The sequence below is a fragment of the Gorilla gorilla genome, chromosome 17 (genome assembly GCF_029281585.2).
Source record: "Gorilla gorilla gorilla isolate KB3781 chromosome 17, NHGRI_mGorGor1-v2.1_pri, whole genome shotgun sequence".
Classification (NCBI taxonomy): Eukaryota; Metazoa; Chordata; class Mammalia; order Primates; family Hominidae; genus Gorilla; species Gorilla gorilla.
Window position 1 is genome coordinate 43,406,700 of NC_073241.2, and position 18,131 is coordinate 43,424,830.

At 40.7% G+C, this 18,131-nt stretch overlaps 1 protein-coding gene across 10 annotated transcripts in view; it reads right to left on the minus strand.

The window, feature by feature from the left end:
* ARHGAP28 (Rho GTPase activating protein 28) overlaps positions 1–18,131 on the minus strand; it is a 230,260-nt gene that overhangs the window by 58,353 nt on the left and 153,776 nt on the right. For all 10 annotated transcript variants that reach the window (XM_055368447.2, XM_055368448.1, XM_055368444.2 and 7 more), the window contains one exon: positions 6,054–6,146. In XM_055368447.2, the coding sequence (XP_055224422.1) occupies positions 6,054–6,146 (93 nt within the window). The remainder of the gene's footprint in view (positions 1–6,053; positions 6,147–18,131) is intronic.

The following is an 18,131-nucleotide window of genomic DNA, read 5'->3' on the forward strand; positions in this document are numbered from 1 at the left end:
TTTAGTTATTTTAGATTTACCTATTAAATTATTTCTTACTAAGTTTAACAGCTATGGGTGATGGGGAGATGTGGCTGTGTTTGCTGACAATCTGAATTATGTAGCATCTTTACCTAAGGGAAATGAGAATGTATATACTTTATTCTACATTTGTACTCATAAATGTTCTGGGCAGCATTATTTGTAATAACTCCAAACTGTAAACAATCCAAATGTCCATCATCAGGTGAACATCAATAGTGGTATATTTATACAATGGAATATTATTTAGTAATGGACTAAATTTTTAAAACAACAAATGGATGAATCTCAAAATTATTATACATTAAAGAAGCCAGACATAAAAGAACATACTATAATTAGACTTCTATGAAATGGGAAACCAAGCTAAGGTGTTAGAAATCACAGCTGGGCTTGCTTCTCCAGGATGGGGGGCCTGCTGACTGACAGGGCCCAGGAGAAATTTCTGGGTGATGGAGATGTTCTATATTTTGATTAACTGTAATTACATGGGTGATAACGTTTGTTAAAATTAACTGAAGCTGGGTGTGGTGATGCACACCTGTAGTCCCAGCTACTTGAGAGGCTGAGGAGGGAGGATCATTGGAGCCCAGGAGTTTGAGGCTGCAGTGAGCTATGATTGTGCCAGTGCTCTCCAGGCTGGACAACAGAGTGAGACCCTGTCTCTAAAACACAAAAAAACAAAAACACAACCCAAATTATTGAATTATACATCTAAAATGTAGGCACTTACAGTTTGTAAGTTATACTTCAATTTCAGAAAACATAAAAATTATTTGATTCCCTAAAAAAATGTAATTCTTACCTTCTGAGAAACTGAAAAGGGCCATTGCTGCTTTGAATTGAGATTATATTGCTACAATAATGGGTATATTAGAGATTTAAAAACTGCTTTGGGAAATAATTTGTTTGCCAAAAATTATAAAAAGAGTGAGACAAGCTAAATAAAAATACAATAATGACCAAGAAAAAATGTTCAAATCTGGAGCATAAAGTTGAAGAAAACTAGAAAACAGAGCAAACAGACTAATATGAGCTAATTTCACAGAATCCTTAGGGTGTCGCTTTTCTAGCCGGAAGCCTCTTTGACAGGTGGTGCCTTTGTCTGAGTTTTGCTCGGGCCTACTGGGTTCATTCTGCCCACTTGGCCCAGCAGGCTGCACTCGGCTTGTGCTACTGGCCCAGATCCCACGCCTGCCAAGGGCAAGCTAGGTGCGGAATGGCAAGGGGTGTGTGAGCAAGCGCAGGGTCCAGCCACAGCACAGAGCCAGGCACGTCAGCTGCAGTGAGGCAGGCAGCTCCAAGTGCCAGTACAGGCACTGGCTCTGTACAAGGCTACGGCTGGACCAGGTGTACCACACGTGGCTTCCACTGTGGGCACCAGGGAATGCGGTGGTGCCTAGAAGCCTGGAGATCCCCGGAACTGCAGAGTTCCAAAGAGGGTGTCACAGCCCTGGCTCAGAGAGCCCCTAGGTCTAGGCTCCCCAAAGGGACACAGCTCTTCTCTCCTTCTAGTTGCCCACAATGTGGCAAGTGGGAAGCATGTTTCAGCCCTGTTTATGTTACAGCTCTTTCAGTCCCACCATTTGGCGGGTCCAAAGTTCCAGTCCCAGGTCCAGGAAAAATGAGGTACACGGACAACGGGAGGGTGAGCAAGATAGAGAGGAGCTTCACTGAGTGACAGAACAGCTCTTAGGAGACCCCTGGTGGGTAGCTCCTTTCGGCAAACAGGTCATCCTGAAGAGACCTGAAATGGGTAGCCCTTTCCCACAATTGGTAGTCCCTGACGTCTGTGTGACTGGCTGAGTCCAGGGGTTTTTATGGGCTCAGAAGGGAGGAAGTGCATGCTGATTGGTCCATGAGCAGCCATGGGTGGGCCTGGAAAAAGCACCATCCAATTGGCTGAATGGTCATCAATGGAGTCCTCACTCTGGTCAGCGGACTTCACCCAGAACTGGCAGCCCATCCTCCAGGCTTCAGGCTGTTCCTGGCTTGAAGGTGGGGTTTCACCAGGTACCTGCCCCTTTCTGCCCAGCAACCTGTCTGCCTCCCACCTTCAACATGCCATCCACAGTGCCCAGGCTGTTCCTGCTGAGGGCACCTGCAGGCCTGTGCCGAGCTGCCCTCAGCACCCACCTCGGCCTCCCTCCCATGCTGGTTGGTGCCCAAAGTTCTGAGGGGGGCCAAGGGGGCAGGGGGCTGGAATGTAAGCACCGCCCTGAGCATGTGCACACCCTGGGGGGTTGCAACAGCGCCCGGGCTGGGCCACAACTTTGCTCCACACTGGAGTGGGAGCCAGGAGCGGGGAGATGCCAGGGAGCATGAGCAGGCACTTCCAAGCCTATGGGAGGAGGGGTTTCCCAGGCCACCAAGAGTACAGAGATGCCCGGGTCCCGAGCTGCAGGTGGGCAGCTGCAGGTGGGCGGCTGCAGCTGTGCCTGGGAGAACAGGACTCCCACCCTGCCAACTCAGCAGGGGGCAGGGCTCCCACCTGTTCCTGGCTCCTGCTGGCCCCATGGAAGGCACAACCCTGGCTGCACCTCCCTTGCTTAGCTGGCATCTTCACAGAGGCAGCTCCAGAGAGGCCTGCCTTCAATAAAATTTAGGAGTTATTCAATTGAAGCAAAGCATCCAATATGTGCTCTTGAAAGGTGGGAATGGGGAGAAAAAGAATTTAAGACATAATAGAAGAAAACATCCAGCAATTGAAGAAAGAAAATTATTCTTAGACAGAAAAGACCCACTATGTGCTGACCAGGATGAAAAAGATAAAAAGAAGATCTTTGTGAAAGTTAAGAATTCCAGCAATAAGTTCAAAATAAATTCAAAACTTATAAAATTTAAAAAGTTGCAGAGAGAACAAACACAAAAACCTAGAGAAGTTTATTTATAAAGGAATGAGGTCCAGGCAACTAAAATAAGAATAGAAAAAACATACGGTCACGCTAAGGGTGTAACAGTTTGTCAAAAAAAAAAAAAAAAAAAAAAGAGAGAGAGAAATTCTACTGTATAAGTTTTCCAGGAGAGTGAAGGTTTCCTGTTAAAAATGGACAGTCAGTTGTCATATGTTCCTAATATAACCCCCCTGAGACCAACCTGGTTCACCTTTCATGTAACTAAGTGGTGAGCTGCTTTTTAGTTGCCATTGTGAACCCAAAATAACTGAGAAAGGTCTCAGTCAATTTAGAAAGTTTATTTTGCCAAGGTTAGGGACGTGCCCATGACACTGTCTCAGGGTGTCCTGACAACATGTGCCCACGGTGGTCAGAGTACAGCCTACTTTTATACATTTTAGGGAGACATAATACATCAATCAGTACATGTAAGATTTACATTGGTTCGATCTGGAAAGGTGGAACAACTTGAAGGTCATGGGTAGATTTAAAAATTTTCTGAATGGGCTGGGCACAGTGGCTCATGCCTGTAATCCCAGGACTTTGGGAGGCCGAGGAGGGCGGATCACCTAAGGTCAGGAGTTTGAGCCCAGCCTGACCAACATGGTGAAACCCTGTCTCTACTGAAAATTCAAAAAAATTAGCTGGGTATGGTGGTGCATGCCTGTAATCCCAGCTACTTGGGAGGCTGAGGCAGGAGAATCACTTGAACTCAGGAGGCGGAGATTGCAGTTAGCCGAGATCGTGTCATTGCACTCCAGCTTGGACAACAAGAGTGAAACTCTGTCTCAAAAAAAAAGAAAAATTGGCAATTGGTTGAGTTATTATTAGTAGAAAGGAATGTCTGAGTTATGATAGGGGTTATGGAGACCTAGGTTCTATCATGCAGATGAAGCCTCCAAGTAGCAGGCTTTAGAGAGAATAGACCATAAATGTTTATCAGACTTAAGGTCTGTGTTGATGTTAATGCTAGAGGGTATAATGAGGCATGTCCAACCCCCTCTTCCATCGTGGCCTGAATGAGATTTTCAGATAGCTCTGGAATACCCTTGGTGAAGAGAAGGGGTCCATTCAGATAGTTGAAGGCCTTAGAATTTTATTTTTGGTTTACACCATGGACCCCCAGGTTGAAGGTCACACAACCTGAGCATGCCAGATGAACCAGGCATGCAACCATGGGTGGAACCTAAGTGCTCAGAATGAGGAACAGGGACTGAAGTAAGAGGCAGACACCATATGGCAGGATCTAGGATCTAATCAGATTGAGCCCTGGCATCACCCCATGGCAGGATCCAGTCAGAGTAGGCCTCCTGGCATCACCTTATTGCAAGATCCAATCCGATCACACCTCATTACCCTCTGACTATAAAACTTGCTCCAAGCCCCAGCTCAGTGAGACAGATTTGAGCATTTCCTCCTGTCTCCTTGCCATTTGAGTTGAAATAAACCTTTCTTGCTGCAAAACTTGGTGCTTCAGTGTTCTTTCCATTTTGCATGGGCAAACCGACCCAGTTTGGTTTAGTGACACTAACGGGTATCAAGAAGGTATCAGAGCCTCCTAACCATCCTGTAAGAATAAGGATTAGGTCCACGTGCTAAGGCAGCAACACGAAAGGAAAAAGTTTTAGTCCATGCTAAGGCTATTACTACATTGTTTTGCAGTTGTACAAGCCTTGGTTAACTCCCCATTAATTTCTTAGTTTTGTGATTTAAAAAAAAAACCCTACTTGCTTAAAATTAAGTTCCTTAGATTTTCTTTTATATGAAGCAAACAGATATAACTGATAATTTTTAACAAATGGTATGATTGTATTTTACAGTAAATTATGAATCAATAGCAAGTATAGCTATTTGGTTATCATTTAAGACACTGGAAATAAACTAGAAGGATTATTTTACATTTTCAATAAACCAGCACCTTGACAGATTATTTCATTTATGTTGACTGCACATAAGGAAGATGTCTTCTTTTATCTATATAGGAATTGATTTGTAAGGTAGGTTTCTGATTACTGTAGATTGGACTGTAAACATTTTGTAAGTCCTTGGGTTTAGTGGTGTGTGTGATTAGAGTCAAAGGTCATTCATATGTAACACACAAATAGACTGTTTATTGTAAGTAGCTTAGTGAAAAATAAATATGTTGTCTATTAATGAGATTATAAGACATTCAATGGACTTTCAAAAACAGGATTATTGAGATATACCATATATGCAATTAACTGTACTAAAGTATAAGTAACATACAATTTGATGAGTTCTGACAACTATATAGACCTATGAAACCATCACCACAGTCAAGATAATGAACAAAACAAGCACCCCCCAAAATGGACTCATGCCTCCTTTGAATCTCTTGTTCTCTCCCCTCCTCACCCTCCCTCCTGTCCCCAGGAGCCAATCAATGATTATCTTTCCCCCACTATAGGTTAGTTTACATTTTCTATCATTTTGTGTGAATCAAATATTTTTGGCTCTGGCTTCTTTCACACAGTATAATTATTTTGAGATCCATCTGTGTTGTGCATATCAACAGTTTGTTGCTTTTTATTGCTGAGTAATATTCCATTTTGTGGATATACCACTATTTTTTTATCCATTTACCTGCAAATGGCCATCTGGATATTTTCAGTTTGGGGGCTATTACAAATAAAGCTGCTATAAACATTGTGGATAAGTGTTTGTGTGTATATATATTACTTATGAGTAGAATGGTTGGGTCTTATAGTAGGTATATCCTTAATATTTTAAGATGCTGCCAAGTGGATAAAACATTTTACATTCTTAACAACAATATATGAAAGTTCTAATTGCTCTGAATCTTTGGCACTGCTTGGTATCAGTCTTTTTAAGTTTAGCCATTCTATAGGGTATCTAGAAATATCTTATTGTGGCTTTCTTCGCATTTCCATAATCATTAATAATGCTGAGCACATTTTCACGAGCTTAACTACTCAACTTGAGCTCATTTACTGCTGAATATTTTCCTTAAAAATTACCTAAGGTAGATAAGTATGTTGAAATCTGTGGTTGTCCAGCCATCTTAATTATGTTGCACTTTTTTCAAGTTTTGCTCAACCATCTTGAAGAAATGGCTTATTTCATGCCTACCACCATCCCCCCCCAACTATAACTTACCATGGAACCACTTGTCTTGATAACTCTTGGAAGCTCTCTTTCTTCCTTGGTGCCATCCAGCTGATTAGTGTGGTTGCCACAGGTATCACGAGGCTAACAGAAGAAATGAAAGCCACGTTTATCTAGGCATATCTTTCCAAATATGACTGCGTATTCACACATGCATTACACTAGAGTTTTTATATATATGTACAGCTGCCTGGAGATATATACAATTAATGACTACCTGGGCATTGATAACAGCACTTACCAATTCATTCATAATTATATTGATCCTCATAAATGCCATGTACTGTAACAGAATTCATCTCAGAAGCAAACTGCTAGCTTCCTGCCAAAACCCACTTTCTTTTCTTTCCTAACTTATGAATATCATGATTTTGCTCCAAGATGGTATGTTCTAACTAAAAAGACTGAGTGTGATCATGTGATGGTTCCATACAGCAAGATATGAATGTAATTCTACTTGGTGGAGTGTCTGGGAAAGCCAATGTTTTCTTGTGAAAGTGGATGAAGTCAGTGTCTTTCAGAAGCATGGACATGGTGCATGTGATGTCCAGACATCCTGTAGGTATTAACAATTGGCCCATACACTAAGGGTGGCAGAATGGAAAGAAGAAAAAATTGATAGATCACTGCCAGGGCAGCCATACCAGCCTTGGCCTTCCTCCTTAAGCTTCCTGTTTTGTAAGAAAAGTAAACCTCTAATTGTCTAAGTCTGATCTAACTGACAAAACCATGCTATTTTAAAGCCAGACTTCGTGATTGTATTTTGCAATGGTTTGTAAACCAGTATCAAGAGAAAACCAACATCATGAAAAAGAAGTACAGTGATAAACATTCTACAAAAAGCAGATAATTGAGGAAAGAGAAGAACATTTATAATTATTTAATAATTTTAGAAAGATTTCAGAGGCAGTTGTAACAAGAAGTCAGGAACTAAGTATAACAATAAAGGGGAAATCAGTGAAAAAAGAGGCATTCTTGTGAATTAACAGTATGATTGTTGAATTATAAATGCAACAGGGGCCAAGTTATAATTATGCATGATAAACATTAAAATTAAGTCTCTACAAGAATAATGCAGGCAAAATCTACTAGCATACAAATAGAAAAAATATATGGAAAATAAGTGACAATTTAAGATATGTGAGTTTAATCCAAGCAGTGAAAGGAAGAATAGAAAAAGTGGAGAGAAAGAAATAATTACAGAAATACTTGGAAGAGAATGTTCAGAATTCAAAGGAAAGCAAGAGTTATCAGAAACAAAAAGTGAGTGCTGATGATGATGGAAAAAAAAAGATTTCATATCCTAATGATATTCAGTTCTCCAACAATAAAAATACACCTACAAGGTTTCCAGAAATATAAAAATGAAAGCAGGATATAAATAAAGGAATAAGTTTTAGGGAGGCATCAGACTTCTCAACAATAACACAGTATGAAAAAGCAGATGGGCCAATAGCTATACATTACTGTAGGAAACCGATTTAGGGCCTAGCATCTTGATACTCACCAATTTAGGATTTAAGTTTTTTGGATTATAAAAATTTAGTATCCAGAGACATTTCTTGCCAGATTTGCTCAAAGAGTAAAAGGCACAATCTGCTAAGAAGATGTAACATTCTGTAATATATGTGATTATGTAAGTTGGTATTTTTACTGTTCTACGTAGTCATTTCATTACACTCTCCTTCATCATCCTTCTGCAGGACAGGACAGTGCCTGCCACCTCATTCCATAAACTGCCCAGCAGCTCACAGGTATGGCTAGAATAACTTCAATGTTCTCTTCTATCTCAGTGAGAAGTTTCTTCATGTGTTTGGCACCACGCTTAGCCCGGTTAACTTTTTTTTTTTTTTTTTTTTTTTTTTTGAGACAAGGTGTTGTCACCCAGTCTGGAGTTTAACAGTGAGATCATAGCTCACTGCAACCTCGAACACCTGGGCTCAAGGGATCCTCCCGCGTCAGCCTCCCAAATAGCTGGGACTACAGGAACATGCCATTGCATCTGGCTAATTTTTTAATTTTTTTTTTTTTCCTAGAGACAGGTTCTCGCTTTTTCGCCCAGGCTGGTTTCAAACTCCTGGGCTCAAGAGATCCTCCTGCCTTGGCCTCCAAAAGTGCTAGGATTACAGGTGTAAGCTGCCACACCTGGCCCTGATTAGCCTTTAAAAGGTGGTATGACCTTCAATTATTTGAAATGAAAGGCATAGTGAAAGCCAAGTGAGAGAATATTTTGCCCATGGGGAGACTGGGAAAGAGAAGGGACAGAGGAGACTTGCTGTAATCATGCTTCTGTTTGCATGTCCTGAGGATGCCTGAGATCCTTCTGGTACTTCGATTATTCACTCTTTCACATGGAGCTCAAGACAGAACTGCTTTACTTACCCCAAAGTGACAGCCAATGGGTTTGCATAGCTTAGCTGGTTTGGGTGGGTGGCAGCCAAGGGGAGACAAACGCAGGATGGGTTAATGTTCCCCTTTGGCCGATGTAAAATCATTTCATAAACATTCCATTCAAAGGCCAACTGTTACCTTACCTGATAACTGTGAATTACCATGTTTCACCTTCTAACCATCACCATTGCTTTTGTTTGCATTTTAAATTCACTTTTAAGCTAATATATAAAAATCCTGTACGCAGGGGCCATGTCTCCTTATTTTACTGCTGTTGTCTAGAGTGCTAGGCACTTAGTGAGTGTTCACTAAATACCTACAATTGTTTCATGGTGATTACCCTATAAACCTGACCCTGATCATCACTTTTTAAGGGAAGAAGAGAAGATAAAGGCAAAATGAAGGAAGTTTTACTCCCCATACACCTAGAAATATATTATATTGAGAGCTCTGCAGAAAAGAGTACCATAGCAGGGCTGACATACTCTCCCCAGGAAGGCCTGTTTTGCAAGGCAGGCCCCTGGGCTGGCAACTGAGAATCTGAGTTTCAGGAGGTTCCCACTATTTCCTCAATGTTATGACTGGCTCATGGATCCTAAACTGTTTGTGCAAACAATATGACTTATACTGAATACCTGCGTTCCTTCTGGGAGTCTGGAATTTTGTTGCATACTAGGTAGAGGGTGCCTACATGATCAACCCCCAATAAAAACCTGGGGCTCCTTGGCTTAAATGAACTTTCCTGGTAGAAACAGTTTGTTGCTGGAGGAATTAATCTTGTCCTATGTTACCTCCCAGAGAGAGGACTCTCGGAAGCTTGCATAGATTCCCTGGACTTCGCTCCATGCACCCTTCCCTTTGCAGATTTTGCTCTGTATCCCTTTGCAGTAACAATTCCAGCCATGGGTAGGACTATTTGCTGCATCCTGTGAGTCCTTCTAAACCACTGAACCTGGGCATGGTCTCGGGAATCCCTCACCCACGGGCAAACCAGATTATGTATTTTTGATATTTAAGCTAATATATTTTACAATACCATATATAAGTGTTTGAAGATTACCACTTGTCTAACCTACGCACACACACACACACACACACACACACCCACTCTCTCTCTCTCTCTCATCCTTTCATGATTATCTACATTGTTATCTTCTGCTTCATATGGTTAGATTCGAAAAAGGTAAGAAACATATTTTTGAGGCCTTATTGGCCTCTGCTTGCCTGATGCAACATCTGCAGTCCAATTTAAAAATCTACTCACAGAGGATGCAACATACCATTCTAAAATAGAAGTCCCTCTCTAATATACTGAGAGAGAAGAAGTTCTGTGAAAACTCACCATATATTTTTCCTCTAGTTTGGAAGAAGGCAAAAGATGGAACATAAGGATAAAAAGGTACAAGAGAAAATAAATAAAATAAGCCCAGAACAATGAGAGTCCCTTGTTAGGGGTGGGGGTGTGCGTATGGTGTGAGATTGAAATTAGGGCTCCATAAGATAAGCTGCCTGGAAGTCTGGTGAAATCAGGTGGTAATAGCAGGTTCTCCCTGCCATACTCCTGCAGAGAAGGTCCCCCAGCCAAACAACCCTCCTTATCCAGAGGACAGTTCTTGTGTATCTCTGAGTAGTATTTCAGTTCCCTGCCAGCCTATGGAATTACTCAAAAGCCAATCACCTCCTCCTGTGGGAGCCAGGGAACAGCCTACCCCCTTGATGCTACAAAGCCTGCAGACCCCACTTGCTCACCCTGTTCCCAAGAGCAGCCTACATGTGGCCCTGTGTGGCATGCGGTGTCCTCCTCTCCCAAGCTGTGAGGAAACATGACTAATAAACTGCTGTTGATTTCATGTGACCAGTGCTGTGTGTTCAGCCACTCTCATAATCCAAGGGTGGAAAGCTTTCCCTCACCAACGGGGTAAAGAGAAGACAACCAAAATAGAAGGCAGAGCCAGGTGGGACACAAGGCTCACAGAAACCCATTTTTTGGAAAGGCTTCAGTGTCTGCTCTGACTTGCCCTCCTCTGCCGAGGGGTGAGACACTGGCTGCAGCAAGGGGAATGGGGACAGCAGAGAGGAGCAAACACCTCGGGCCAAGTGTCCTGGTGGGAAGGAAGGTATGACTGGAAGGTGTTAGCACACTTCGGAAAAATATAATAAAATTAGAAAAATGATTGAATTAGAAAAAAAAATAGAGACAAAATCTGCAAAACAGGATTGCTCACAGCACCCGCTGACTACACTCCACGTCCAGACCTCAGTCTACCTTCAGGCAACAGAAGAGCGGCCAGAACACAAACTGGCCACATCCAAACCACTCAGCAGACTCTTAGGAGAGACCAAGAACCTGCTTCCAGATAGAGTGCCCCACATGAAATCTATGTAACATAAAAAGAAACTGTACAGAAACAAAACACCATCATCATCATCATCGCCATCTTCATCACATCAAGGGTGGGAAAAGGAATTATTCTTGGAACAGCAAAGAATCCTTCTTCCCTTAACAGGAAGGAAAAAAACTAAAGTTAAAGAGAAGGAAACATACTGAAGTATAACAGAGGAAAGTCTCTCACTGTAAATGGTCTGCCACCATGAATCCAGGTGGAGGCAGGTGTCAGCAAACCCCCGTCCTTCTATCGCTCCTATTCACGATGCACCATTTCAAAAGGTGGACCCAAGCTTCATGACACGTGGTATAGATCATGCATGGGATTCATCTCATAGAAATAAAGCCTTCTACTGAGACAGATTCATTGGCAGTCATGAACTCAGATTAGCATTCTTTGAAACTCTGTACTAAAATGGACAAGATGGGCTCTGATGTAACGTGTTCACTTCCTGTGCTAGATAGTGTACTTTTTCCCACTTATCACTACACATTTAAGATGACATAGTGCTGCTTCCCATGATATTTACATTTAGAGTGGTACATATATACCATGGAATACTATGCAGCCATAAAAAGGAATGAGGTCATGTCCTTTGCAGGGACATGGATGAAGCTGGAAGCCATTATCCTCAGCAAACTAACACAGGAACAGAAAACCAAACACTGCATGTTCTCACTTATAAGTGGGAGCTGAATGATGAGAACACATTATGGACATATGATGGGAAACAGCACACAGTGGGGCCTGTCCAGGGTCGGGGGAGGGAGAGCATCAGTAAGAACAGCTAATGGATGCAGAGCTTAATACCAATGTGATGGGTTGATCTGTGCAGCAAACCACCATGGCACATGTTTACCTATGTAACAAACCTGCACATCCTGCACATGTACCCCAGAACTTAAAAGCTGAAGAAAAAAATGCAATTCTAATTCCAACAAAGAAAGATATTTACCTTTATAAAATAACTGATCTGGGCATGGTGGCTCATGTCTGTAATCCCAGCACTTTAGGAGGGAAGAGGCTAGGAGTCTGAGACCAGCCTGGGCAACATAATGAGATCTCACCTCTATAAAAAATTTAAAAATTAGCTGGGCATGGCAATGTGCAGTTGTAGTCCCAGCTACTAGGGTGGCTGAGGTGGGAGGATTGCTTGAGCCCAGGAGTTCCAGGTTACAGCGAGCTACGACTGTGCAACTGCACTGCAGCCTGGGTGACAGCAAGACCCAGTCTCAAAATGAAAAGAAAATAACTGAAATGTCAAAATATTTCTTATGGTGGGAATTAAATTAATACTAAAGGATACATGGAGGGTAGCTCAAGATTTTCCATTATGAGCTCATCCAAGAGAACAAAATTGATCTGACATCTTCCCCCACACTTTGACTTCTGGCTGCAGCTATTGCCGTGGGTGTTGTTACTTTTGTTATTAAAGGTAGGGCATATAGTTATTTGTGAATTTAACTATTTATTTATTCCTGAGTTTAAGAGTCTCCTTTTTTCTTCATTGTTTCCATATAAGTGGGCATTTTTTTCATTAGTTTTTCTAACTGTCTTGAAATAATTATTTTTTCTAACCTCCTTACACTCAGTTTCCCTTGCCTTAACTTACCAGTTGACCGTTTCTACAGGGAATTGATAATACCTCCTCTTTATCCAGAGTCACATCCAAAAGATGAGTTGGGATACAAAAAATCATCTGGCTATTGAAAAAAATGAAAGTGCATTTTATTTTATTTATGTTTCCCAAATTTAATTGTGCAATAAATCACTTGTTATGTATAATATGTGTACATTCATACAGATTTGTGGAGATAACCATAGCTATGATTACCTATGCACTCGTCATTGCATTTAGCAATTTATCAACCCATACTGAGCACCTACTAAATGCCAGGCACATTAATAGACACTATTCTCTGTGGAAGACACTACCAACTGTGCACCCCAAATCCAGTCTGTTGTCTTCCTTAAGTGTCCTGATTGTTTTTATGAAAGCCAAAAAGAAAGACAAAAAGAAACTGGATTCATGGTAGGGAAAAACACCACCTACATCATCTTCTTCAGAGAGAAAAATAAACTCATATTTGTATAACACATTATTTCTTGTGTTTTCTGTTATGTGCAGCCAAATGTATATATATGTTATATAATCATTTTTACAGCATACTATATATTTATATAGTCAATTGTACATCAATTCCACTTTTAGCTAGTTGCTTATCAATTATGAAGCTGGAGATAAATTAAATCGACTATTTTGCCCAGTTAAATGTGTTACTGAAAGGATCATTTAATTCAGATCTTCTGAATGTTGGAAAATGTATTTGGGTACTGGAATTCTGCTCATGATGAACAGGACTGTAAACCATGCGTGATGTATCCGGAGACTGATTTAACATTTTTGAATTAATATACAACTAAAACAAGGGTTAAATGTCTATTCCTTTCTTATAAAAACTTCATTGAAAAACTGAATGTATTAGATATTTAGTGAAATCATAACATTTCTTTGAACCCATAGAAATTGTCATTCTTCACCTTGCCTGTCCATATTTTCTAAGTTTCCAATAACAATTATGTATTACTTTCATTGTAAGAAAAAACACATTTATTTTCTGAAAGGAATAAGTACTACTGAAAAATCAGCACAAGAAAATTCAATCAAGATAGCAAAATGCACAGGCTACCTTCTCCTGTCCCTGCAAATTACTCCAAGTGTCAAAAGATATGTCTTTTTAAACGTGCAGTTCTAAAGACCACTGAACATTTCTATTAACAGAACAGAAATTGTTGGAAGTTCCTGGCAGATAAAAATCAGGCAGGAATGGTTTGATAGGGGTAGAGGAAAACCTCAGCCTGTAAAAAGGCACTAGAGAAAAATGCGTAGAAAGTAAAGGCTGATCCAGAAAAAGCCCATTTCCAGAACCAAAATAAAAGGATCAGGGAGGCACCCCACACTCAGAAGAACCAAAGTAACTGGAAAATATTTTTCAGAACAAAGAGGCCAGGCAGACCCTTCCCTCCCAGACACTGAAGAGCAGGCAGTAGTTAACTCTCGGTGATGAGTGGCACCTGCCTCGGTGGCAGTGGCGGCTGTCCCAGTGAGGGTGTTGTAGGCAGAAGGCTGAATTGCATTTCACTTGGAGCCTTCTAAAAGGAAATATAGCAATTTATCAACCCATGCTGAGCGCCTACTAAATGCCAGGCACATTAATAGACACTATTCTTTGTGGAATAGTGTACAAAAAGAGAAGTTCAGTTTGCTTGAAAAGGAAATAAATTAGAGTTCTTCAGGACTCCCATGACTTTGGCATTGATACCATATGTACATGTCTTTTAAAAAATATTTTACATTTTTTAAATTTTTATATTATCAACATGGAATTTTTAAACTTAAAAATATGACTCATACAAACATAAAATGGGCACATGTCAAATGTTATTTTTTAATTTCTAATTTTTGTGGGCACATGGTAGGTATATATATTTATGGGGTATATGGGATATTTTGATTCAGAGGTGTCATAATCCCGTATGTATGTGTCTTAAGTGAAGGATGACAGTAAACACACTTCACCATTCAAAAAGGCCCAGACTCCTATTCACAGGAGAGTTCTGGGAGAAAAGAGGACCATACAACTCCCATTACCATACTAATCAGTCTGTCAATCTAGTCATTTCTTAATTAACATAAATCAACACCCAAGGATCAAAGTCAACAGAGCAACAACAATGGAAGAGAAAAACAACGATGCTAAAATAAACACATGACTCTGAAGGGAGCAGAAAATTCAAGGAAAAGAAGAGAACTTGAAATTTAAGGTTTAATTTAGTTATTACCTTCAGAGTGCTGAGAGGCTACTGCAGTCAAGAAACAACAACAGATGCTAGCTATAATGAACGGGAAGTCAGAGCAAGGGGAGGGGCTTCAGTAAATTAGCAATATGACCATTAAATTTTTTTTCTTTTTGAGACAGCATCTATCATTCTGTCTTCCAGGCTGGAGTTAAGTGGCCCAATCATGGCTCACTGCAGCCTTGACCTGCCAGGCTCAAGTGATTCTTCCACCTCAGCCTCCTGAGTAGCTGAAACAACAGGCATGGGACAGCAGGTACGTGCCACCACAACTGGCTAATTAAAAAAATTTTTTTTTGTAGAGACATGGTCTCGCTATGCTGCCCAGGCTGGTCTCAAACTCCTGAGTTCAAGCCATCCTCTTGCCTTGACCTCCCAAAGTGCTGGGATTACAGGTGTCAGCCATCATGCCTGGCCAAATTTTTAAAGAATGAAGGCATAAATGTTAAAACAGCCATGGCCAAAATAAGCTTGGAAAATATAAGAACATTTAAGAGACACAGAGGTTCAATCCAAACAGTGCAACAATCATCTAACAGGAGTTTCAGAAGGAGATAATTGAGAAAATAAAGTGAACAAACAAATACTTGTTTTAAATGCTAGAAGAAAATATGTAGAACCTGAAAAATGAACTAGTTCTCAGATTGCAAGGGCTCACTTAGTACTGACCAGGATGAATTTTTTAAAAAGATAAAGTTGGTGAAATTTCAAGTTTCCAGCAATAAAAATAAAATTCAAAAGCTTCCCCATCTGTTATGTAAAGGAACAGGATTGATGCAGACATTGTACTTCCCCATAGCAATGGTACATAAGAAAAGCTAATGCACCCATATCTTACAAACTCTGAAGTCAAGTGATTTTGAGCATGGGATTCTTTGTACAAAAAAAAATTAAGAGAAGAACCAGCATAATCTACATATCTATTTTCTAAATTACTGAATTTATAGATAAATATAAGATAAATACTTATATCTTTATAAGTATTTTATACAATATAAAGATATAAGTATCTTATACTTATCTATCTTACTTATATCCTTACTAGATAAGTATATTGGGTCAAATTTATACATCTAAGATTAATGCAAAATCTCCTTATGAAACTGATTATAAGACTTCACTAAGAAAGTGAAATGGAAAATCTTAGGTAATTATTCAATTAATGTAGGTCAATGATGCCAAAGAAAGAATAAGAAGGGATAGGGAGGGAGACACACAATTGGTGGGGGCGGGTTGTGGGGAGAGAGAGAGAGGAGAGAGAGAGAGAGGAGAGAGAGAGTGAGAGAGGAGAGAGAGAGAGAGAGAGAGAGAAGAGAAGGACCCCAGAGACACAGGACAGGAGGAGGAACAGAGGAATTGGTGTTTATGTTGTCAAATTCAAATAGAAAACTGAAAAAGTTCAGGTACATTCTCTAGAAGCTTCCAAATTTCTTGCAAAAACAGATGCCGAATTTTTTAGGAAACAACATCTGTGAAGATGTTTCTTAGGCCTTATATATTGTAAATATTTTTTCAAAAGTGAGGTTTATATAGCTTTTTACATCTCTGACAAGGAACAATCTGAATTTTCTAAGCAGCTTATACAATGCCAAACTTACTCTGATTTCATTTCACTGACTGCGCTGTCTTCCAAGACAGCACAAGCCCTTTTGACTCCCTAGAATACATGCTCTTTCTTTCTCCTGTGCCCACCCACTTCCTTAGTCCCCATTCTCAGTTCTCTCTAGAACTGAGACTTCAGCAGCAGGACTGGGAGGAAAGAGAGGAAGGCAGACGGAAGGAAGAACCCTGGGCCATTCCTCACTCCTCACCACAAATGCACCCTGTTAGGCCCTCTTTTGGTCTTTCCAGGAGTTAGACACCAGTTTATTCCATTTGCCTGTCTCAGTGAAGCAAAAGAAATTTCATTTTGAGGAACTGAGCACTATATCTTTCCCTTCGTGGTCTAAATGAAAGAAGAAGAAGGTGCACAAAAAATACCCTTTACCTTGCTGTTTTTACATTACTAGAAGTCCAAAGTCTTAGGAAATCTGAAGAGAATAGTTATGCATTCTCTAGTAATGCACTGAGTAAATGGAGGATTTGGGAAAAGCCTAGGAATGCAGTTTCCTAGAGAAAAGCAAAATTCAAAGTCTGAAGCATCTGGAAATAGAAGTGAGAAAGGCAGCATGGATGCAAAGATTTTAGGACCCTCTCAAGATGATCCTGGACACAACTGAAAAATAACCCAGGGAATTTTTGTTTTCAGAAGAATTCCCAGGCCCAGGCCCTCCTTTTATTTACAGTAATAGCAAATCACCCACTTGCAGTTTTTCTAGTCTCCCACCAGCTGGAGTCTACTAGGTACTGTGTATCTTTGGGATCCACTTTGGGGGATACAAGAAAGGAAGAAAGAAGCCACCAGAACAGAAGGGTAACCCAGTGCTCCAGCTAGAACCCAGCAGAACATCTGAGCTTGCCATATCTGAATGCTTAAAAGTGGAAAGAAGGAGAGTTGCTCTTCATTTATTTTGAAAGAAAATCCATTTGAAAGATGAATTTCGAATGAATATGAATGATCATGACAAGTCAAATGCACATCATAAGTCAAATGAACATGAATGACCATCATAAGTCAAAGGTATTAATCAATTAGACCTTCAGCCTAGGAAACAAAGTTTTCCTTTTTCTAATATACCACCCTGAAACAAATTTGTCAATAAATCTCGAAGATTTAGTACAAATAGTACAATTCATATTTGCTTTCCTCTTTCCTTTCTTCAAACACCAAATAAAATGCAAGTGAAGGGGGAGGCTGACTTAGAAACTTGCACTAACTCTTAATCTAAAAAGATTATGGCCGGGCGCAGTGGCTCACACCTGTAATCCCAGCACTTTGGGAGGCCGAGGCAGGCGGATCACGAGGTCAGCAGATCGAGACCATCCTGGCTAACAGGGTGAAACCCTGTCTCTACTACAAATAGAAAAACAAAATTAGCCGGGCGTGGTGGCGGGCGCCTATAGTCCCAGTTACTCCGGAGGCTGAGGCGGGAGAATGGCGTGAACCCGGGAGGCGGAGCTTGCAGTGAGCCGAGATTGCGCCACTGCACTCCAGCCTGGGCGACAGAGCGAGACGCCGTCTCAAAAAAAAAAAAAAATTATGCTGGTTAATGTGAATCTAACTAAAACAAAGCATTTGAGTACTGCTTCTCAAGTAGAAAGTCCCTGAAGACTTTCAAAAAGATTGTTAAGAAGTACAATAGCCTTTTCAAAACCCACAAGACACGTTACTTGTCCTTCATTTATTTGGTTGTTGTGGAGTCTATCCCAATTTCCCATAAAATCATCCCTTGGTACTGCTGCAGTATCATAGCATAAAGGACTCTAAGTGCCACTAGACATAAGGACCACAGTTGCTGATCATAAACCATGATGCTGCTGGGTGATGTCTGAA